We start from the raw sequence: 24118 nt of genomic DNA, 5'->3' as shown, positions 1-24118 counted from the left end.
TAAAAAAGAATATTAAATTAAATCCTCACAAGATTAAAAAAAACCCAACATTTATGGACACCAAGAAACAGTTCATCTGGATTGGAAGATCTGAACAAAACTTTGATTCACAGGCATACATACCTTCCTAGGAATATGATGTTCACAAAGACCAGATAAGATAAGTAATATATCAGACTGAATTTCCAAAACAATGGCTTCTTCTTTGTCATTAGCCTTGCTTATTGTATTTTTAAAAACTCCTGGTGTGAAAAAATTGAAAGAATGTAAACTTATTGGACATTGTATTTTTATTTTGATCAATTACTGTTTTGAAATCCCTTCTTAAAAAAAATCTCTTCTTATAAACTTTCAGTTAGAGAAACTATTTTAAAAGGAGCTATTTTAATTGCACAGTTATGTAGAAGCTGTAGACAGAAGATGATAAGTGGATTCTTTGAGCTCTGAATACAATCAGTAGCCCCATATATATAGCATTTCTAGTACAGAATTAATGGAGTGTTATTAAAAGATGCCCTAACAACCTGATACTTTGTGCAGCAAACAGAACTGTTTGTAGAAGTATGCAGTGTCATGAGGCAGAGATGAGTGCCTTTGCAAATATATGACTAAAATGCCTCATCACAACTTGCTCATCTCCTCATGGTTAACAGGGTCAATTTTAGGCAAAGATAGAAGACCTCTCTAAGTATGTTTTCTCTTCCTGTTACTTCTTTCTGCATTCTCTCCTTATGCCTACCTGTAGGTATCTTCAATAACTTTAAGTAGCAGTATTCCCATGTCCTTTGAAATATCTCCCTTGCTTCTAATCGAAATTTAGAAAGACTGGAAAATAGCCACTTACACTGATGGAATGACAGTCACAATAAAATTTTGCCTCATAAAGGAATTTTCCTTTAAGCTTTAAATGGGGAACAAAAATCATTGCTTCTCTATTAAAGGGGTCCTTGGCACTACCAGGAAGGAGTGGACTTATGTTCCAAAGTAAGAGGGACAGGGAAATCACAACTTATTTCCAGAGCTGGCCCTGAAGGGATGATTCTTGGTCCTGTTAGGATGAATGACAGGTGCAGGATCAGTCCCTAGCAGAGCTAGTTGAGCATGCTGGAGGCTCAGTTCAGGAGCATGCCAGGAACAGATGGGCCTATGCTCCTTTATTAGGAACATGTAGGAATCCAACCTAGTTGGCCACAGGTCTGCTTCTCCTTTCTAGGTGATCTCATTTTCCTTCCTACGTGAGTGCAGGCATGCCACTTTCTCTGTTGTCTGTAACACATGTTATGTTTTGAATTATTTCCTTCATATTTCAGTATCCTTTAGCTCCCTGCCTTTACCCTCTCCTTGTTCTATTCCAAGTCATCTGATAATTTCTTCCAGATTCCTTTTCCTAAAACAGCACCATGCATATAACTTCCCTGATCAAAACCACTAATGGCTCCCCACATCTAAAGAGGATGCTATTTAAAACTCTTCCTAGCTTGCCCCCTGAACAGACATATTATATCTCATATTACTTGTTTTCATAAAACATTTTTCCAATTTGTTTTTTTATTTTTAAATTGAAGTATAGTTGATAGATGTCTTCACAAAACTGACTTCATTTAAGCTAGCTCTGAACACACTGTCATACATATTTTAACACCATGTCTCTGCTTATGACATTCCCTTGCTTTAAAGACCATCTCCTCTTTTCCCTCTCAGAACTAGCTTTACCCTCACACCCAAGCTCAATAAAGGTACTTATCAAGATTACCTAGCCTTAAAAACTACTGAAACCTCTTGGTTTCTGTGGTATTTACTCTCTGTATTACTCATTAAGGGCCTTGCTGATGGTGTAGGGTAACATGCTATCTTTCTAGGATACACATCTTTTTTTTGTTCTGATTAGGGCAAGGTCCACAGTGTCTTGTTCTATACATGTTTGTGATACCAGTGCCTGCACAAAGAGTATTGTAAACATTTGCAATTACAATGCAATTACTATTTGTCGAGCCAACTATTTGTTAAGTCCTCTGTTAGATTGTGTAAGCGAAGGAAGGTTACTGCCTCTAAGAACTCACGTGATGAAGATCAGCTTCTTTCAAGTTAAAGGGAAAAGATTCTAAGAAGAAAAGAACCCTTTTCTCTACCCCACACCTCCTACCCAGGTAAGATTAAGACTCTTACCTGGACATATGAAATATAGTATTTTCTGGACTCCATCCAGTTAGGTTGGAACCTTAACACTGAGTTCTGTACAATGGGATGTGCATGGAAGTGATAAAATCTACTTTCAGGTTGGTCATCCTCAGTAAACTCATCAGAAAGTGTTTTTGCTTAGCACCCTTTTCAGTATCCTTATTTTAAAGAGCACCACTCCACTCCACTAATGATGGAAGAGGAGGCACTTTAACTTAACATGTAGAAGAGTTTTTGAGCAGGCATTTGTAATTAATTGACATTCAGCAAATTATCTCTTACTCATGAGGTAATCACTGAATTTGAATATGACCAAAATAGATTTTCAAAGTCAGGAAATGTTAGGGCCAGAAGACTACTTATTTTTTAATTAACAAAGGTAAAAAGCTTTTGTTTGGGGTCCTGAATTTTATTCTGAGCTCACATGTATGTATTTTGGGGATAAGGTGATTCATTATAGTCAATTCTAAGTTGAAAATCAAGGATATCCTGCTATATCATAACAGAAAAGAATCTCCTGTGTACATTTCTGTATATCCCAGCATACTAGTGCTCTGGTATGTCAAATGCACTGTAATGTTATCCTCTTTTAAATGACTTCAAAAGCCTGGTCAAAAAGTGGTCATCTTACTACTAGAAAAATGAAGATAACAGTAGCCCATTAAAAAAAAAAAAGATAATCCTAAATGAAATAGTATCTGGAGTAAACAGATGTTTACAGAATGAGTGATCATGATGTTTTAGTATTGACAAACTGATTTATAGCAAAAATATGAAACAAAAATCAAGAGAATATTCAGGAGTTTCTTAGCTAGAATGATAAAATAAATTTGTAAAAAGCATTTTAAAAAAAACCTCTAATTTATAAGTATTCTACTTTGATAAGTACACAAACATGTTTTACCTATCAGTTGCTGAATTGTTCCCTTTTCACAAAGATCACTGTTTATAGTCTCATCCTCAAGGTAGACCATGGCTCTCAAGAGTCTTAAACTGTAACGCATCTGGGCAAACTTGTTGCCACGGCCACCTGTACTGTGAAAACTATTACCATGGCTGAAGAAAGAATCTGTGGAGAAATATTAATAATTTAATACCTTACATCAAGAAATTTAAAGCAAAAACATTTCAAATAAAACAGAATATATCAGATACCTTATATATCTACCCCTGAGTTTAAGCAGATGTTAAAATTTTGTCATACTTGCTTTAGTTTTTTTTTTTTAGAGGAATAAATATTATCCTTTCCCCCTTCTCCTATTCCCAGAATAGAAATATGCTTTAAAAATTTACTTGAGGGGCGTCTGGGTGGCTCAGTCGTTAAGCGTCTGCCTTCGGCTCAGGTCATGATCCCAGGGTCCTGGGATCGAGCCCCGCATCGGGCTCCCTGCTCAGCGGGAAGCCTGCTTCTCCCTCTCCCACTCCCCCTGCTTGTGTTCCCTCTCTCGCTATGTCTCTCTCTGTCAAATAAATAAATAAAATCTTAAAAAAAAAATTTACTCGAATGTGTCATATTGTGTGTATCTTTTGTAACTTGCTACTATTACTAAATATTATGCTTTTTAAAGTATTTACATTGTCACAAGCAGATCTAAATCATTTAATTGCTTTCAGCATTCATTTTATTTGTTTTAGAGAGAGAGAGAGAGAAAGAGAGAGAGAGAGAGTGGGGGATGGGCAGAGAGGGAGGGAGAGAGAATCTTAAGCAGGCTTCATGCCCCGTGTGGAACCTCATGTGGGGCTCAATCTCACAACCCTGGGACCATGACCTGAGCCGAAATCAAAAGTCCGATTCTTAACCGACTGAGCCACCCAGGCGCCCCTTGGCAATCATTTTATAAATAAAATGATAAAACAGTTTATCCATTCACTAGTACAAACTGCTACAATGAGCATTCTGGTTCATGTCCTCCTATTCCCACTGAGAAAGGTTTTGCCATGTGACACCAGAATCATATAGAGTATACCCACACTGAATTTTACTAAAGTTCCTAAATTGCTTCTCAAAGTGGTTATATGGACACAATGTACAAGACGAATAGATTTTCCCAATCTGTTAAATGAGAAATGACAGTTCATTATTATCTTAATTTGTGTTTCTCTGATTACCAATAAGATTGAACATCTTTTAATGTTATTTTTAAATTTGAAATTTTGTCTATGACTTGGCAGTCTCTATTCTTTGTCTACTTCTTTGCAGAGTTATTTTCTTTTTTGAGTTCTTTATGAGTCTGGATTCTAATCCTTTATCAGTCACAGGGGTGGAAAATGTATTCTCTCAATTTGAGGTTGTTATTTTATTCAGATTTAGTCATACAGCATTTCTAAATTTTACATTATTAAATGCATTAATCTTCTGTATAGTTTAAGTTCTTCTGGTTTTTCAAAGTCTTTTTCTACCCTGTTATCATAAAGATATTTTCCCATGTTTTCTTCTAAGATTTTTACAGTTTAACTTTTCATATTTAGGGATTTAATTCATTTTGCACTTGATTTTTTTAACAAAGTGAAAGAACCTAATTTTTATTTTCATTGAAGGCAATAACATCTTTGTTAATGCCAACCTCCCATATATGCTATTTCATTGGTCTATTCCTTGTCTAGTACCATACAGTTTAAATTATTATAGCTTTATGGTAGGTCTTGATAAACAGCAAGGCAAGTTCTCTTTTCTTCTTTACAATAATATGCATTCTTTCAAAGGTTCTTTTATGTTTAAAGCTAAAAATAATTTAAAAATACTGTTCTGAGTATTTTGTATGGGTTAAAAATGTAGGTTCTAGAGCTAGACTGCCTGTACTAAATCCTGGATCTGACACTTCCTGTGTGACCAAGAACATGTTATTTAACTTTTCTGATTGAGTTCTACCCATCTGACCAACATGGATAGTAATAGTACCTTCAACCCCTGGATTTGTTGTGAGGACTAAATAAGTTAATACTTATAAGGTGTTTAAGGCCTACCACACAGTAGGTACTCAATAACTGTTAGCTATCAGTCTTCCCCATGTTAGGCAGCATTTCCTCTTTTGCTTTATAGTATTTTGTAGACATAAATGACATAAAGGATAGACAGAATAATTGTTTTATTTAATGCATAGCAACTTAACAAGAATAAATTTAGTAATTCTGCATATTAGAAACTAGAGAATAAAAAAAATCAGCTATAATTTTTTTCCTTCCTCATGGATATATGATTTTCTTGATCTACTGAAAATGTATCATATAAAATTATTTCCAAAGCAAAATAACTTCCAGAAAAAAAATGCAGTATCTCCCTTATAAACATTTTTTTAAAAAGAAAGTATTTCTTATATCCTTTCTAAGAATGATGAGAATTGAAATAAAGTATTTGTACAAATTGGTAGTCTACTAATTTGGTAGACTGCATGTGGAATCATTACTTCTGGTTGGGGATTTTAAACTCCATGAAGGTAGGGATTTTATTTATTTTGAATATAAATGTATCTTTAGCAGCTAAAACAATCTAGTACCTAGTAGGCATTCAACAAACATTTGTTGAATGAATAATTAAAATATTTCCAGGACTTAGTATAATTGTTGGATAAGCCTAATGATACAAAAATTTAAATCAGGTTATATGAATGATTTCTTTTACTGAGGTATGCATCAATTATAGTTATGATAATTACTAATGTGTCTAACCTTAAATGAAATCTCAGATTTTTTCTTTAAAACAACATGTAAATACGTGAAAATCAAAGGGAAATCAGATCTATATTTTTATTTCTCTTTTAATTTTATTTTTTCTATGCATATATTGAGAGTTAAATTGAAATATGTAAATTAGAATTTTTTTTTAAAGATTTTATTTATTTATTTGAGAGAGAGAATGAGAGAGAGAGAGAGCATGAGGGGGGGGAGGGTCAGAGGGAGAAGCAGACTCCTCGCTGAGCAAGGAGCCCGATGCGGGACTCGATCCCGGGACTCCAGGATCATGACCTGAGCCGAAGGCAGTCGCTTAACCAACTGAGCCACCCAGGCGCCCTGTAAATTAGAATTTTGACAGATATCACTCACCTTCACTCTCACACCATTCTAGAAATGCAAGGACTCGAGCATTACCCTGACACAACATATACTCTTCTGTTAATAAAGGAGCCACTGATGACAAAGTGACAATTGCATGCAGTTGTAATTCTTCATACTGTGCCGCAGACCATTCAATTATTTTGTGTTTCTCAGGCTTTTTAAGATAGGTAAACAAAGCCAAGATAACTTTGCCATCAATTAATAGCTATGAGGAAGGGCAAAAAGTACTTTGTTAGAAACATAATTAAAACAACTTTAAGAAAATTAAAGATTTCCAGTGTGATGTTTTATTAGGAATTTAAAAAAATTTCCTTCCTAAAGATCCCAACCTACAGTAAGTACCAAAAACAAAACAAAACAAAACAAAAACAAAAACAAAAAACAACCAGTTGGCTGTGATCCCCTTATCTCGGATATGCACTCTCTAGCTGACAATAATATAAATAAATGTTAATTTTTTTGTCTATGCTTTTATATGTAATTTAACTCCTGCTTATGATCAAACCACAAGAGCAGAAAATTTGGGGCAAATAAACTGCTGGCATTTCTCTCTTCCCTCACTTTTTGAAAAAGAAACATTTCACAGACTCAACTGTATACTATAAAAATATCAATTTTTCCAAAATAATGACTGTGGCTAATTTTTTTATTTTTATTTTTTAAAGATTTTATTTATTTATTTGACAGAGAGAGAGACACAGCAAGAGAGGGAACACAAGCAGGGGGAGTGGGAGAGGGAGAGGTAGAAGCAGGCTTCCTGCGGAGCAGGGGCCCCGATGCGGGGCTCGATCCCAGGACCCTGAGATCATGACCTGAACCGAAGGCAGAAGCTTAACAACTGAGCCAGGCAGGCGCCCCATCTGTGGCTAATTTTTAAGCACTTGCAACAGAACTTATACAAATATTCTAGTCAACCAATGCCACTCAGGCCACAACCCATATTTATAATTACATGCCTAGAATTTTAAAATTGTACTGAATCCATGATTTCAATAAAATAGAAAAATGCATAGCTATTATAATATGACAACGTAGTTAATATTATGGCTGATTCTGATTGATGCTTATATATGGTTCACAAGATAGCAGCAGACAATGTGCCATATTCTATTCAATTTTCTTTTCATTTGGCATTATTTTATAAAGACTTTTTCACAATAACACCTATGAACTTCTCTAAATTTTCTACTAGTCCACTGGGAATGAACACAAGATTTAGAATTGAGAAAGCAGGAATAAGAACAACAGCTAGTTCTAGCATTACTATAAATGCTAAGTGGATAATGTTTTCAAAATACTCCATGAACTAAAAATAACAGTACACATATTCATTATCACTACAATTACTGGGCCACAAACATATGACATAAAAAAAATTAGTTGATTCCACCTCTCACATAGTGCTTTAAGAAGCTCACCATAGTCTTTATGCCATTTGACTCTGTTGTCAACTAAAGTGGTTTATAAACTGTAGTGTACATTTTGTCTCCATAGAGATTTTAATAGTTATATAATACTTCACTGTACTAATAAAACCATATTTTATGTAATGATATTCTATTTGCATTTCAGAAAATACATTTAGATTCTATAGAGCATATATTTTTGATGTAAATAATAAAGTTGTAACTGTAAAGACAATTTTTTCCTTCTCTGAGCATATTTTAGTGCGTATATATGTGTGTTCCTCAAAGTGGTATTACCAAAAAATTCTGAGCTCTTTTAACTCTCATAATAATTCCATGAGATAGGTGTTATCCTCATTTTGAAATTAAGATATCTGGGATTGGGGCACCTGGGTGGTTAAGCATCTGCCTTCAGCTCAGGTCATGATAGTCCTGCATGGGGCTCCCTGCTCAGCAGGAAGCCTGCTTCTCCCTCTCTCTTGGCCTGCTGCTCCCCCTGCTTGTGCTCTCTCTCTCTCAAATAAATAAACAAAATCTTAAAAAAAAAAAGGTATCTGGGATTTACAAAAACTAAACAGCCTATTCAGGATCACATTGCTGAAAAATGACAGCACTGCATTCTGCCTGACTAAAGCCTTAACCACAATATGGTCAGAGGTAGACTATTAGGCTGGATGGGCCTATATGGATTTTTTTTCATTTTATGTTTTCTTGTTCAGGAGATCTAAATACATAAAAAAATCTCTAAGGTTCTCCTGCCTTTTTTTGTTTATGTGGTTTAAATTTGGTGAATTCACTGTTTATTAACAGATAAGCAAAAGAAATATTGAGAAGATGAAATTCTGGCCAATAAGAGTTACTTTCTATGGTAAACATATGGGTTAATGAAAGATTTGCCGTCATGACTTTAAAAATGTTATACTACAAAGTGAGACACTTTGGTTATTTTTTACCTGTATAGTAGGTAAATCTTTACATAAGATCACAATTATATTGAATAGCAATTTCTTCAATTCAAAATCTTCATAGGAATTAGAAAGCTTAAGACCTTTTACCAAAGGATTTTGACTTTTAACTGTGAGAGGGGAAAAAAAAGAAAATAAAGTAAAAGCTAAAATAATGTATAAGACTCATCAAGATAATTATAGGTTGAAAGTTTTATGGTTTTTACCTTCATTAAAGGTTGCAAATAGTATCAAATCCCTGGTAAAGCCACATTCCTAATATAAATACACAGAAGGATAATTTAATTAGATGGAAATTACAGATGCCTGTATTTACCTAGTATTTATCTTAACCAGATTCCCCTTGTCATTCATTTGAATTCATAAAGTACTAATAATAGAAAGGGATGAAAGCAGGAAACATATAGCCCAATAAACTTGTAATTAATATAAACTTCTGTTGGCTCTAAGAAATATTTTTACAGTATTCTATGAATATTTTATAAGATGCTGTTTAAAATTTGGTAATTACCCAAAATGTATTAAGACTACAAATTACTTATCTAATTCATTATCTATACCTTTAAGTGACAAAATAAGGGTGAAAGATTATTTTTGACAGCTTTTGTTCTTTTTTTTTTAATTTTTAAATTTTTTATATTCTTATGTTAATCCCCATACATTACATCATTAGTTTTAGATGTAGTGTTCCATGATTCATTGTTTGTGCATAACACCCAGTGCTCCATGCAGAATGTGTCCTCCTCAATACCCACCACCAGGCTAACCCATCCTCCCAGCCCCCTCCCCTCTAGAACCCTCAGTTTGTTTTTCAGAGTCCATCGTCTCTCATGGTTCGTCTACCCCTCCGATTCCCCCCCTTCATTCTTCCCCTCCTGCTACCTTCTTCTTCTTCTTTTTCTTTTTTTCTTAACATATATTGCATTATTTGTTTCAGAGGTACAGATCTGAGAGTCAACAGTCTTGCACAATTCACAGCACTTACCAGAGCACATACCCTCTCCAGTGTCTATCACCCAGTCACCCCATCCCTCCCACCCCACCCCCCACTCTAGCAACCCTCAGTTTGTTCCCTGCGATTAAGAATTCCTCATATCAGTCAGATCATATGATACATGTCTTTCTCTGTTTGACTTATTTCGCTCAACATAATACCCTCCAGTTCCATCCATGTCGTTGCAAATGGCAAGATCTCATTCCTTTTGATGGCTGCATAATATTCCATTGTATATATATACCACATCTTCTTTATCCATTCATGACAGCTTTTCTTCTTAAACAACCCCCTTCCCACCTTGACCACAACCACTCTCATGTGAAAAGTTTCATCAAGAGATAACATAACAGTTCCTACTTAACATGAAAAGCCCTGAAGAATAACCAGAATTCCAAATATTTCAGCATGAGAGAACCCATTCCTGCCAGAGATATCCTAATTGGACTTTTTAATTAGGGAGAGTTTACAGGAGCAAACCCCTAGGCTTTTGAGCTTGCAGTGTTATGGTGCTACTGCTTTAGGATCCATATGGCTTCTTTAAATGTGAAGATGTTATTTGACTCATAAAACTTACCTGAATGTTTGCAAGGATGCTAATGAGTTTATTAACTAACCAGGGGCTTCCAAAGAAACATAGGTTTACCCAAACATTGCAGCCTTGACCAGAAAGCTAGGTGGGATTGTTGCCCCCATTTACACATATAAATTCTATGATTGTTCTTTGTTGAGATCATTTGATAACCAATAATCATTTGATAATCATTTGATAACCATTGGGGTTGAGGACTTCATTCCCAAATTTCCTTTAAATACAACTTAGAAAGTTTGTGGCTATGTGAATATCATTGCCAAAAATCTCTACTCTGGGATGTCAATCATTCAGTGATTTTTACATTATAAAATATGGGGAGGCTCAGCTTCTGGGATGGCAGAGTAGCTTCTATAAGAAACCTTCCTACAGGTAACAATTATAAACTCTGAACAAAATATAAAAACAACTGTCTTGTGACAAGTAGATACTGGAGGGGAGTCAGAACTTTGAAGGAGATGGTACTGCGTGAGTTTCCCTTTTTAAAAAAATGGCTTTTAGATTGAAGCCAGGCCCTAGTCCACACCATGTGTGGATGCTACAACTCAGGATAAAGCTGTTATCTTAGTGGTTTGAACACTCAGAGGGCAGAGGTAATCTCAGGGCAACTATTGCTCCTGGAAAGTGAAGGGAGAAATCCCATAAAGGAGAGAGCTGTGGAAAGGGAACTTCAACTTCCGTGTATAAACTGCCAAGTGTCTGGCTAATGCCTGAATCATGCTAAGGTAGGGACTACTCAAGCATCCTAGGTAAGGCTAAAAGAAATGAGTTGAGATTTGACCTGCCATTCACCGTAGGGATGAGGAGCCAAATTAAATGCCTATTAATACAAAAGAATAAATATTTTTCAGAAGAGTACACCAGAATCCATGGTAAAGATGCTCATATTAAACAGAAAGACAAGAACTCTCAGCAGAGAAATAGAAACTATAAAAAGGAAACAAAAATTCAAAAACTAAAAAAGACAACATCTGAAATAAAAATGCACTGGATAGGATTAATAACAGAATGAAGATGACAGGGAAAACAAGTCAGTGAATTTAGATATATAGACCAATACAAATTATCACATCTGAAGTATAGAGAGAAAAATGATTGAAAAAAGTGAACAGAACCTCACGACAAACATGCATGTAATCTGAATTACAGAAGAGGGGAGAGAGAGAAAAGGGCTGATAAAATACTTGAAGAATAATGACCAAAAATGCTCCAAATTTAGTCAATTTACATACTCAGGAAGCTCTATGAATGAATCTCAAGCAGGATAAATACAAAGAAAATGCCATCTTGGCACATTACAGTAAAACTGCTGAAAACCAAAGGTAGAGGGAAAATCTTGAAAAACAGCCACAAAGCAAAGTGATACATTGTCCATGGGGAAACAACTTGAAATAACAAATACTTCTGATCAGAAACATGAGGCCAGGAGACAGTGGAACAATAGCTTCAAAGTGCCAAAAGATAAAAATGTTCAACTTAGAATTCTATATTCTATGAACACAGACATCAATAATTAAGCTGAATTAAAGATATTTTCAGATAAAAGAAATTAAGAGAATTTGTTGCCAGCAGCCAGCAGATTTGCATCATAAGAAATGGGAAAGGAAATTCTTTAGGTGAAAGAGAAATGATGCCAGATATAAACTCGTATCATCAGCAAGGAAAGAAATGCATCATAAATGGTAAATATGTAAGCAAATTATAAAATATGAAAGAGAATCTCAAGTTTCCAAAAGGTTGTAAAGAACTGGCAGAACTACTGGTGACCATAATGACATTATAACATAACTTGCTATCACAACAAAGTTAATAAATTTTACAATGTTGTTTAGGACTCCTTCCCCCCACACCAGCTATTTCCACAATCAAAATTAATGCAGTTTGACTCATACTTACGATCATTGGTGCTCTGGGATTTTGAGCTATAATTGTAGTGATTACTAATATATCATTTCTAAGCTGATGATCATAATGACTAAAACCTCTCAGAAACAGATTTTTAAATACTTCCTTCAAAGCCCTGGAAAGTAAAATCAGATCTTTAAAACAGTATTTCCATACAAATGCTACTTAAGTGTCTATCAACAAAATCCCCTTTTTTATATTATACTATTCATTTCAAAGTATTTCTGATCTTTTCTACATTTCCAAATATGCCATAGAATTCAAGTCTGTATCAGATAAGAATCCATCAATCCAAATCTATACCTGTGGGCAAAGTGACTGCTCTAAAGTAAAGATTAATTCATATCATTTTCCTTTTTAAACTACTTAAAGGTTTTTCTTTAAGATTAAAAAGGCTTACCTTCTTACCAAGGCTTATCAAGCCTTTCATGTTATGGTCCCTGCTAACACTGTTCGCTTCATCTCCCACGATTCTATTTTCTGCTCCCAATATATTGAGTATCTTCCAGTTTTTTATTTTGCTAAGTTCTATTTTCACTTCTGTTCCTCTGTCTAGGATGCTCTCTGAATGCAAAACTCTTCTGTGTTCCCAGTTTGTATTTATCATTTAGATACCAAATTAGGGTTCATCAGGTTCATCTTTTTTTTTAAGATTTTATTTTTTTAAGTAATCTCTAAACCCAATGTGGGGCTTGAACTCACAACACCGAGATCAAGAGTCGCATAGTCTACAGACAGAGCCAGCCAGGCGCCCCTTACTTGCCCTTCTTATGATAATAGTTCCCTTATTTCTATTTAGGCATTTACTCTTTTGGTCTTGTGAAGTTGCCTTCAACTTCCTTTTAGCCAGAGCATTTCTCTGTCACTAGTAAATCATTCTGGAATGGCATATGGCCATCCCAGACCACTCAGGACCACAGGGACTCAATTCAAAGAATTTTCTTTGGCCTTTCAGAAGAGGAAGTCTTCTCTTCTGCTTGATTTGGGGTTGTAATTATGTGAACCTAAACTTCCTTTAGGTCTCACCATGTGGAGCTTGGGAATAAAGCTAACACTGTGGAAGACTGTAGAGGGATGATGAAGGTCACATCCTGTTCTTTGCTGAGCACATTAAACCAGTTTTATCCTTGACCTTGTAGTTATATAAGCCCATAAGTATCCAATGTGGTTTAAATCAGTTGGGTTGGGTGTGTGCTGAATCACTCTTTTCTAGAGAACATGTAGCACCTGTGATAGTCTCTTTCATAGCATTTAGTTGCCTGTTTACTTGTCCATCTTCTAACAGTGCAAATTCCTTGGAAGCAGAGATCATATCTGCATTGTTTTCGTTTGTATTTCTACGGCCTAGTACTGAAGTTGGCACAGAGCAGACAATAATTATTTGATGAATAAATGAATAAGTAACTTAAAGGCTCACTTATATTTTATTGCTAATGCTTATTGCAATATCCAGAAGAGAGTAAGTATTTAAAAATAAGTTATTGAATGAACAAACAAAATAGTTCTTTTAAATGTCTAATTTATTTTATACTTCTTCAAAGACATAATTTAGTTTTGTTAACAAGCTACTTTAAAAGCTTTCCAAATAGAAAAAAAAATGGCTTGCTATTGCACAAATGCATTTCTACCACAGCATAAAAATGATGTCCTGAAACATAGTCATTACATGACTCAAAAGCCTAATCGAACACAAATTCAAACAAAGACGTTAGTTATGTTATTGGTTATCGTTTTAAGGTTAAAAAACATTCCTACCTAACTGTTTACTTACAGCAAACATTCCAAGTTACTAAGCTGTTGTATGATTTCTTCTTTTGGAGATTTTTCCAATAAATTCCAAAGTATTTCTGATGAACGAAACAGAAGCTGTCCAGAGGGATCTGGGTCATTGAGGTGAGCACAGATTCCACTGGCTGCTTGTGCTTTCATCATTAAAGTGCAATTAACTTCTGAAAATAAATTTAAAAATTATTTACGTTGTACAGTCTTGACACGGTTAAATAGAAACAAAAATAGTTGAGAAAGAAGTATTTAAATTTAATAATATACAAACCAGAAGTTGAGAGATGTTGCAGAGCTTTAAGCACCCAAAGTTTCTCAACAAGTTGATTTTCAAGTAAGGTCAATGATTGGACCATTGTTTTTGCCAATCCTCCGACCTCAGCCATCTTAATCTTGTATGATGAACTTGCTTGCTGGTAACCTAACAACAATTAGTTAATAAATATGTAAGTTACCTCACATAGTAATCATCTATGTTCAGACAAAGGAATGAGTAATATTATTAGACGACAGCAATAACAACTTAAAAAAAAAGTGTATGGCATTTTAAAATGGTATTGAACAGGGATAGGCAAAATTTTTTCTTTTTTCTTTTAAGGATTTTATTTATTTATTTGACAGAGAGACAGCAAGAGACGGAACACAAGCAGGGGGAGTGGGAGAGGGAGAAGCAGGCTTCCCGCTGAGCAGGGAGCCAAATGATGCAGACTCTATCCTAGGACTTCAGGATCATGACCTGAGCTGAAGGCAGACGCCTAACAACTGAGCCACCCAGGTGCCCCTGGGCAAAATTTTTCTATAAAAGGCCAGGTAATGAGTCAATTCAAAAATTTAAAAAATTAAATTTAATATATATATTATATATATGATATAATGATGTATGTCCTCCTTATAAAGGTCAAGGATTTAATTATTTCTTTGGAGTCTTCCAGTAGAATAGACAATATCTAAAGAGTAACTGGGCAGAGTCATCATAAACATTTTCCAAGAATATTGACTCATCAAGACACCTGGCTCAAGGGCATAAGTGACTTAATGGAGACACCTATTGTTTCTGGGAGCCTGAGAAGACAGGTGCACCTGACCATAATCCTCAATAAAAACCACAGGCCCCAAGCAAGGACAAGACTCACTCTTCTTTCCTTTCTGAGTCTTCTGGATGCTCTGTCCATATCTACACTCTCTCTATGTCTTCAATAATCTCTGCTCTCACTTCCACTTGGCTTGTGTTTGATTCCTATCCTGCACAGAGCCAACGGCCCTTTTGGCTGGTCCAGTGGGAACCCCTCTGGGTCCTCGGACCTAGCTCGCCTGCATCAATCCCACTTTGTCTTTCCAAGTTCAAAGAGAATGAGAAAGAATATTATTTTACAGACATAAGTTATTACTAAAAGACCTTTGAAAACTTCACCTGTAATATGCTTCTTTGGTGGTTCTGCATGATAAAAGTCAACAATACACTTACAAATTTGTATCCTCAATTCAGAATTTGGTATTTTCATTAATTCACCTGCCAGAAAGAGAAATGACTGCTATTTAATAACACTGTCATGTTTACTTGCAAATTTAAATGTGTTAGTAATATGATTAAAAATATCCTCACTAGAAGTTCAAACTGGACCATGTAATTTTATACATGCACACATGCATACGTGAAATATCTTGGACCTATCCTTATAATATTTGGCCCCTCAATCAACTCAGCCTCTCCTTCCCGGGAAGAAAAGAAGAAAATATGGTTAATAACATAAATAATGGAACCAGACTGTTTAAGATTAAATACTGGCTCTGCCACTTACTACCTATGTGAACTTGTGTCTTACTTTTCTCACCTATAAAATTTGTATAACGATAGTTACTACTTTAAAGATTGCTGTGGGAATTAATATGAAAAAAAGCTGAGAATAGCGTTTGGCATATAGTAAGTTACTATTATTATTCTGGCAAGATATGGGTTAGCATTTTTCTCTTTAACTAGAGAATCAGTAATTTGTTGCCTCTAATAATGCATCCTTTGCTTAGAGAAGTTCCAAGTGAGCTCTGCTTTTCAATTTGCAGACAGACTGGAAAACAGTGAGTTTCTAGGCAATCTTTGCCCTACATATAATAGTTTCATGTTCAAGTTATCTTGGTGGAGATGAAGGATTGGGAAGGTTCCTTTTCAGGCCTATCTAAATTACTTCTGAACTGGCTTCAGCCTATACTTCAAACTGGATTGTTCTTGCTCTGATGAACTATAAGTTATGATCCCTAAGAGAATCTGAAAATGATCTGTGGGATTCTGGAACTATTCCATGTCCTCTGCATGCCTGGGACAACTGGAGTTGGGAGAATCAGCTTCAGGGCTGAACCAGATGTGAGTGGATTCTGTGAGGGAAACAGATAATGAGGTGTTCCTGGAACACTCCTGTTTTGCATTAGGATTTGCATAATGTTCACCTCTGGAAGTGATCAGTGAGTGGGGATGCAAATGGACAGAAGGAGGAAGCACATAGGAAAATCTCACCCTTGCTTTAGGAGAATCTATCTGCAAAAGATACCACTAAAAAAAGAAGAAAAGAAGACAGTTTCAAGATGATTCCCTTAATTTTTTTTGAACACTTCCTTTGATGTTGGAAAAAATCACTATGTTTTGGAAAACTTTATTCAATAGGAACAACTAAAATTTTCCAACAAAACTAAACAAATGTTCAAGTTTATGGGAAATTCTAAGGTTTCTCATCTGCTTCTCTACCCTTTTAATTCTTTTAAGTTTAGATCATTTCTCACAGTTTCCTGTTTCATAATCTCAGGACAGAGTACCAACTTTTTCCCTCATACATTTCCAAAATCCTACTCTTGAATCAGAAATAACTATCGCTTAAAAGAAAAAGTAATATGATTTAATACTACATAATAGAAACTGGAAGTTATTAGTAAAAACGAACAGCTTTGTTCAACTCTTTATAATCTATACAATTATTTTAGTTTAAACTCATGTTTCCAGCTATTAAAAAACAAGGTACAGAACAGTAGCACTTGCAGTCAATAATCAGTGAAGGGAGCTCATTTTAAGCTAAGAGTTCATACTTTCTTCAAGTGTTCGAAGGCAGGCAAGCAATTATTCAGCAAAGAGCAGACTGACACAGTAAGAAAGAGCCATGTATTTATCATACAAATGCCTACCAATACTCTTAGAGACAACATTTAAAAATAATAAGGGTAACAGAGGCATTTTTTAATGTTATCAACCAAACCTACATCTTTTATCTGTTAATATTATGATTAATGATCATTAATGATAATGGGTTGGCTTCCCAGTGTAAATTTCGATGCTAGAGATTCACAGAATTAAAGTTTCCTGTTAGTTTCCAACCTGGTTGTTCCTTGCGGTCATATCTAACTCCCCATGTTTATTCTAATTTCCTTGATGCCTTTATCCACTCTAGGCCATAATAATTTCTCCCAGAATATCTACCGTTGAAGACTATGAAACTTATTTAGATATAAAAGGATTAATGTCTCCCTATTTTATGATTTTATTTAAAATTTTAGATTATTTAATGAATAATTTGGATCTCAGTGATTCTAGCAATTAGATTCTAGCAATTATTAGAGTTTAATTTGAAAACATTTTTGTGATTATTGAGAGGTACATATACTTCAGATTTACAAAGAATTTATATTCCAACAAACTAATTAACATCAAAACAAATAAGCATCTGCCAGTCCTTCAATTAAGGAACACAGAATCTTGTTGGTATCATAAAACGCCTCAGTGGAAAACAATACAAAAATTATCATCAAGCACACTATGATTAATTGCCAATCAGAAACAAGAAAAGGACCTACATTTGGAAGAGTACTCTAAAACTTAGTAATTAAGACATTTCTTTCTTGTCAGTAGGGCCTGTCATATGCTACACCCCTCGATCTTGAAGAAATCTTAACTTACCCAGAAGCGCGATTGAATTAGCAGTATCTTCAGCATATGTTATTTCATCTGATACTTTCTTTTTCAAAAATGGCAAGCTTCAATAAGAATGAAGAATGCAGGAGTTATGTTTAATGAAGTCCTTAATTGAACCATCATTGGCAAAGTAGGGGAAAATCCTTTCTAAAGAATAAAATGAGGATAATATCCTCTTCCGTAGCCCTGGGAGAACTGGCAACTATCAAAAAATTTTTGTGTTTCTAACTGATCAAATAGAAGATAGAATAGGTTTATGAAAATGAAGAGAGATGAACATAAAAGGCAAGGGTTAAGAAAGCCATCTTGCAACACTGTATAAATAAAAAATTTAAATATTTAATTATATAAGAACAATAACAAATATTAATGATATTAGAATTATACTTCACAGCTACTATAACAAAAGTTATTTGAAAATAATTTATTTAAAAATCATAAAAGACAGGGCATTCAAACCTAGGTCATTAGTCTAAATGTCAAAGGAGAAATAAAAATTATTTCTTCAATACAAAATATGAACTATTTTGGTATTTCATGAGTTCAAAATTTGAACCTCATGTGCTATATAAAAGTATAATATATCCGCTCTATAGGACTTTTAATTCAAGTTTTTCAAGAAAAAATTTCAAGATATTTCAAGGGCAAGCTATGAAAGGACAATTTTATAAATGCCACAGAGGTTCATTTTTTAGTGTTTGTTGGAATTTTTCATTTGAAACCAATAACTTATTACTTGTTATCCAGCTCAAGCTGGATCTCTAAAGTGAAGAGCTCTAAAATTACTTCTTCTTGTCCTCAAACTTTTTCCTTTTCTACCAGAGGAAACAATCTATACGATAAAGCACTAGAAGAGTTTCCCCCTCAAAAGGTTATAAAAATAATATGCATTATACTTCTGAAGTAGCGAGAAAACATATGACATAGAAGCCAAAACAGAAAGCCTAGGTTTTATTTTTTATTTTCAATGTTTTTATCCCCCAAAATTGTCTTGAGAAGGGGATCAAGTGAGGGTGAGGTGTGGAGAAATATACAGGATGAATACAGAAATTAGGAAAGGAGAAAAAAATTAAATAATGTGAATAATTATGAAATCTGAGGGAAAGTAAAGAGTGTAATTCAAAAGTCTTGTCATTTTATGTAAGGAAACATTCAATCACAGCTTTCACAGAGAACCAGTTTTTGGTGGTGCTCTTCACTGGCATTGCTCAAAGTAATGCTTATAGGCCTGGTATTCTAGGACTTGCAGAACCTTGAAATTTGAAATGATAACAATATAATCTCACATCAATATAATAATAATTTCCAATTAGTACATAAAATTTCCTTGAAAGCGCCAGAGCAATAGTTTATTTCTTTATTTTTCACAATCTGTATTAAAAAGTAAGCCCTGGTAAAGGCATTCAATAAAGTATTTTTTATGATTTTGTTCAGATATCAAAAAAAAATGAAGTGTATATAGTTATAAAATTTTTAAATGTTATTGCTACTAACTAAAAGTAGGAGTTGAAACTACCATGTATACATACTACCATGTATACATACTACTACTACTATTTGTATACTAAAAGAAACATGCTATTTAAAAAGTTAAATTGGTAGAAAGATTTAGAAGGTTAAATTTATGGAAAGGTTTATTCCTACTTAAAGAAATCTCCTTTACTGTATTATATTGAAAACTAAAAATGGATATTTTAATGTAGATCTGGATTAGCTACTATGTGGCAGCAAACAAGCTGAAGATACTACTAGTTCCCCCAAATGGTTGGAGAAACAATAATATGGAGGATAGGATATATTAATCTTATAATGCTGACCTCTAATTTACATTTTAAAAATTATATTTATGTAATTTACATTTACATAAACAAATTTAAAATTGATTTTATAATGCTGACCTCTAATTTACATAAAAAATATATACCAGAAATGACTGGTGATATTTTATACTTCATTCAAATTTGAAAAATCAATAAAACATGACTCAGAAATTAATATATCTTGGAGAGTCAAATTTTCTAAAAAGAGAAAAAAACTAGACTGAAACTATTTAGCTGTGTTCATAAATTTCCTCAAAAATTCTCTAAAAAGTCACAATTTCTTGCTTTCACCTCACATTTATTGCTCACTTGAGAACAACTTATTATGACCAAACATTTTAATATACTTACAGTTTAATCTCTTGTGGCTAGCTATCTCGGACTACAATAAAATTGACTACCTTTGTTTTTTTGTTTGTTTGTTTGTTTTTAAAGATTTTATTTATTTATTTGAGACAGAGAGAATGAGAGAGAGAGAGCACATGAGAGGGGGGAGGGTCAGAGGGAGAAGCAGGCTCCCCGCCGAGCAGGGAGCCCGATGCGGGACTCGATCCAGGGACTCCAGGATCATGACCTGAGCCGAAGGCTGTCGCTTAACCAACTGAGTCACCCAGGCGCCCAATTGACTACCTTTGAAATATCAACTGGAATCAAGTGATCAGGTGAAGTTTTCTGAGTCATCTCTTTACTATACCATACTGCATATCTTTGTAATACAAAATAAAGCATAATAAAATACTGCATGCTAATGTAAATTAAAGAAAAAAAAACTTACCCACATAATTTTAGGATATTAGATGCAGATTCTATAAAGTGGGGCTGGTTTTCAATTTTTTCTGCACACAGATTCAAAATTTTAAATATTTGTGCTAAATCCCTTAGGGGCTTTAATACTTTTAGTTAAGAAATAAAATTAAGATTAATATTTATTAGCATAGTCTTTATAGATTTCGGTCAAGAAAATCTATAGAATTCCATCTATTTTGTTAAATGTGGTTGACAATGTTTTAATTATACTAATTTTGAACTGTATATAGGAAAACTTAGAACCATATTTTTTTCAGGAACATTATTTAATTTTTGTCTCAGTAACCTCTTATTCAACATATTGTTTTCTCTTCTCACCATATCTTTAGAATTTGATTACTAACTATTATACCATGGATTCAGCTGATCAATAACTATTGGCAATAAGTAATAACACATTGAAAACAGTTAATGACTCACTTTTATCCTTCATCTTTTCCCCACTCACACATAAAACATACAGTGCTCCAGAATAAACAACCCAACCCTACCTTTTCTTTATTTTATTAACATTATTCAGATGCATTTTCTTGCTTTTAAGGTATAAGTTGAGACTTTATTTCACTTAAAACTAGTATAAAAGCAAAATTTACCTCTTCTAAATCTTGAAGTAACAGCACTTTTTATCTATTTAAAAAACTCAACTGGTACATAAACAAATTTCATGGATATTCTTTTAAAGCCAAGGAAACATGATAGTTGTGACATACTTCTTTGGTTGAGTCCTATCACTTCTAGTCTCTTTCTAGGAGCTTCTTAGGAAAAGATGGGAAAGCTGGATATACTGAAAGTACAAACCTCTGTACCTACGGAAGTGACCAAGATACTTCTCTAACTTATTTATTTATTTTTTTTTAAAGATTTTATTTATTTATTTGAGAGAGAGAGAATGAGAGACAGAGAGCATGAGAGGGAGGAGGGTCAGAGGGAGAAGCAGACTCCCTGCCGAGCAGGGAGCCCGATGCGGGACTCGATCCCGGGACTCCAGGATCATGACCTGAGCCGAAGGCAGTCGCTTAACCAACTGAGCCACCCAGGCGCCCCCTTCCCTAACTTATTTTTGCTTTATGTTTTATCATATATAAAGCCAGCCTATGAAAGGCTTTCAGAAATAGAGCCATTTGGGGGCACCTGGCGGCTCACTCGGTTAACCAGGTCTGACTCTTGATCTCTATCTCAGGGTTGTAAGTTCAAGCCCTAGTGTGGAGCCTAGTTAAAAAAAAAAAAAAAAAAAAAAAAAAAGTAGAGCCATTTGCCACCAACTCTCTAACTTGAAGAAGAAAAAAATGATGGAGGTGTTGAGGTATCAGGGTCAGACAGGGAAAGAAATGACTTGCTAGTAGACTTTTTTGGCTACCAGTAAATAATGCTCGATATCCACAAGCCCTCAGGTAACTGATGGACTCAACAAATCCATATAAAAGGAGGCTAAAATAAGGCAAGAAAAGAATTCAAATAAAATTTTAAGGCACATTTCCCTGAGTGGGAGGCTTAAGATGTTTGAAATACTGAAACAAGCTAATATTAGAGACTTACATCTTTAGACAATTTTTGGAGGTTGTGGAGATCACTACTACTGAAGGGGTGCTCTATGGACCACTGCCAGTTCTGAAATTCTCTGTTACCAGTCTGTGGTAAGACGACTACAGACAGTGAGAGTTTCCTGTGACAACTGTATTGCCTTCTGTAATAGCTAATGCATGCAAAGCTTGTAACAAAAACAACAACAACCTAACGATAAACTGGTTCTTAAGCACAGACAGTTCTGAGTTGCACTGGTTTCCATATATTCCGATCAGGTGGTATATACAATGGGAATAACATATTTATATAATATCTTACTGGTTATCAAGCACTTGCATGTACATTATCTCATCTAGTCTTCCTAGCAAACTCAGGGAGTTTGTATAATTATTAGTATAATTATATAAAAATTAGTATAATTAAAACATTGTCAACCACATTTAAGGGGGTGCTGTTATCCCCATTTTATAAGGCTGGAGAAGTTAAGAAGCTTATCAAAATTACAACTAATCAAGTATATTGGTCGAAAGAAGACTTTGACTTGGCCCTCCTAACTATATCCACTGTCTCTCTGAGTCTATAAAAACTGCCATTATCTGCACAGAATTAAGTACATTAATGTTTCTTCAATTTTATATTCTGAAAAACAAAAAGTATAATTCTGTGAAAAACACAAAATGTTAGATATTTTCTGTGGTAGAATAATGGCCTGCCCAAAGATGATCACATCCTGAGTCCCAGAACTTGTGAATATATTACCTTACATGGCAAAGGGACTTCACACGTGATTAAATTAAAAATCTTGAGATGGGAAAGTTATCCCAGATTATCCAGATAGGCTCACAGTAATCAGAGGGATCCTACCTGGGAAAGAGAGAGGCAGGAGAGGATCAGAGAAGATGGGACCACAGAAACAGAGGTGAGAGTGGTGCTACTTTGAGGGAGGGGCCATGAGCCAAGGAATGCCAGCCACCTTAGAATCTGGGAAAAGCAAGGATGGGGATTCACCTCGAAAGCTTTCAGAAGGAAGCCAGCTCTGCCAATATCTTGACTTTAGCCCAGTGATGCTGATTTTGGACTTCTGACCTCCAGAACCGTAAGATAAAAGCTTTAAGCTGTTTTATGGCACTAAGTTTGTGGTAATTTGTTACAGCAGCAAGAGGAAAATAATATATTTTCTAATTAAAATTCTCTCATTTCAGGATAAATGAAACAAACATACATATATATGTAAAGGATACAAGTCCATTCTGATAACACTGCATCAGTTTCTTGACAGATTTAAGTTGTTTTTCTTCTAAATCATCCTAAAACAAGTTATCTATTTTAGTTCTTTTGTGCTATTAAATCTGTTGAGATTTTTAAAATTTCTTTAATATAAAAAGAAAGTAGACATTAAATTTATCAAGTAATTCTTAAATTACTATATTATAATGTAAGCATTATAAAATGTTTCCTGAAACAGTGAAGGTAAAAATAAACGTATTATTTAAATTTGACCAGGCAACTGAGAATCAAAACTAAGTTAATATAAAAGCAGCATTTGTTTTCTTTTTCTTTTTTTTTAAAGATTTTATTTATTTATTTGACAGAGAGAGACACAGCGAGAGAGGGAACACAAGCAGGGGGAGTGGGAGAGGGAGAAGTAGGCTTCCTGCAGAGCAGGGAGCCCGATGCGGGGCTGGATCCCAGGACCCTGGGATCATGACCTGAGCCGAAGGCAGACGCTTAACGACTGAGCCACCCAGGAGCCCCAGCAAGCATTTGTTTTCAGAAATAATATTAACAATACTTGAATTTGCTGAGCAGTTTTCTATGCCATGCACCATATATGTACTATAGATACATGTCATTTCATTAATTTTTAAAACAACCCTATTAAGAAGGTGCCATTACTATCTCTCTTTTCCAGAATAGGAAACTCAAGCAAAACACTCATTTGTCCAATATCAGCTAGCTGATAAGTAGTGGTGTTAGAAGTCAAATTTGGCAATCTGTCTGCAGAAATTGTATTTTTAACCTCTAAATTATGCCCAGTATACTGGCACAAACATCTTCAGCCAGTTAAAACAAAACAAAAATCAATACAGTGATGTGTTTGTTTACATAACTGAATCACTCTGTCCTTTTAAAGTTCTTATAT

The 24118-nt window shown here is 34.6% G+C and overlaps 1 protein-coding gene across 3 annotated transcripts in view; it reads right to left on the bottom strand.

Moving 5' to 3' along the window:
* CFAP69 (cilia and flagella associated protein 69) overlaps positions 1-24118 on the bottom strand; it is a 57250-nt gene that overhangs the window by 17179 nt on the left and 15953 nt on the right. For 2 of the 3 annotated variants that reach the window (XM_021689758.1, XM_044920132.1), the window contains exons 3-14: positions 23217-23282; positions 20420-20529; positions 17810-17886; positions 15287-15385; positions 14147-14296; positions 13865-14042; positions 12085-12208; positions 8809-8857; positions 8591-8712; positions 6220-6436; positions 3083-3247; positions 124-242 (exon numbers count right to left, since the gene is read on the bottom strand). In XM_021689758.1, the coding sequence (XP_021545433.1) occupies positions 124-242; positions 3083-3247; positions 6220-6436; positions 8591-8712; positions 8809-8857; positions 12085-12208; positions 13865-14042; positions 14147-14296; positions 15287-15385; positions 17810-17886; positions 20420-20529; positions 23217-23282 (1476 nt within the window). The remainder of the gene's footprint in view (positions 1-123; positions 243-3082; positions 3248-6219; positions 6437-8590; positions 8713-8808; positions 8858-12084; positions 12209-13864; positions 14043-14146; positions 14297-15286; positions 15386-17809; positions 17887-20419; positions 20530-23216; positions 23283-24118) is intronic. The other variant, XM_021689759.1, reaches the window with a different exon arrangement.

Source organism: Neomonachus schauinslandi, chromosome 12, assembly GCF_002201575.2.
Source record: "Neomonachus schauinslandi chromosome 12, ASM220157v2, whole genome shotgun sequence".
In the NCBI taxonomy this organism is placed as follows: Eukaryota; Metazoa; Chordata; class Mammalia; order Carnivora; family Phocidae; genus Neomonachus; species Neomonachus schauinslandi.
The sequence above is the reverse complement of the archived record's forward strand: the minus strand, read 5'-3'. Positions and strand labels throughout refer to the sequence as shown.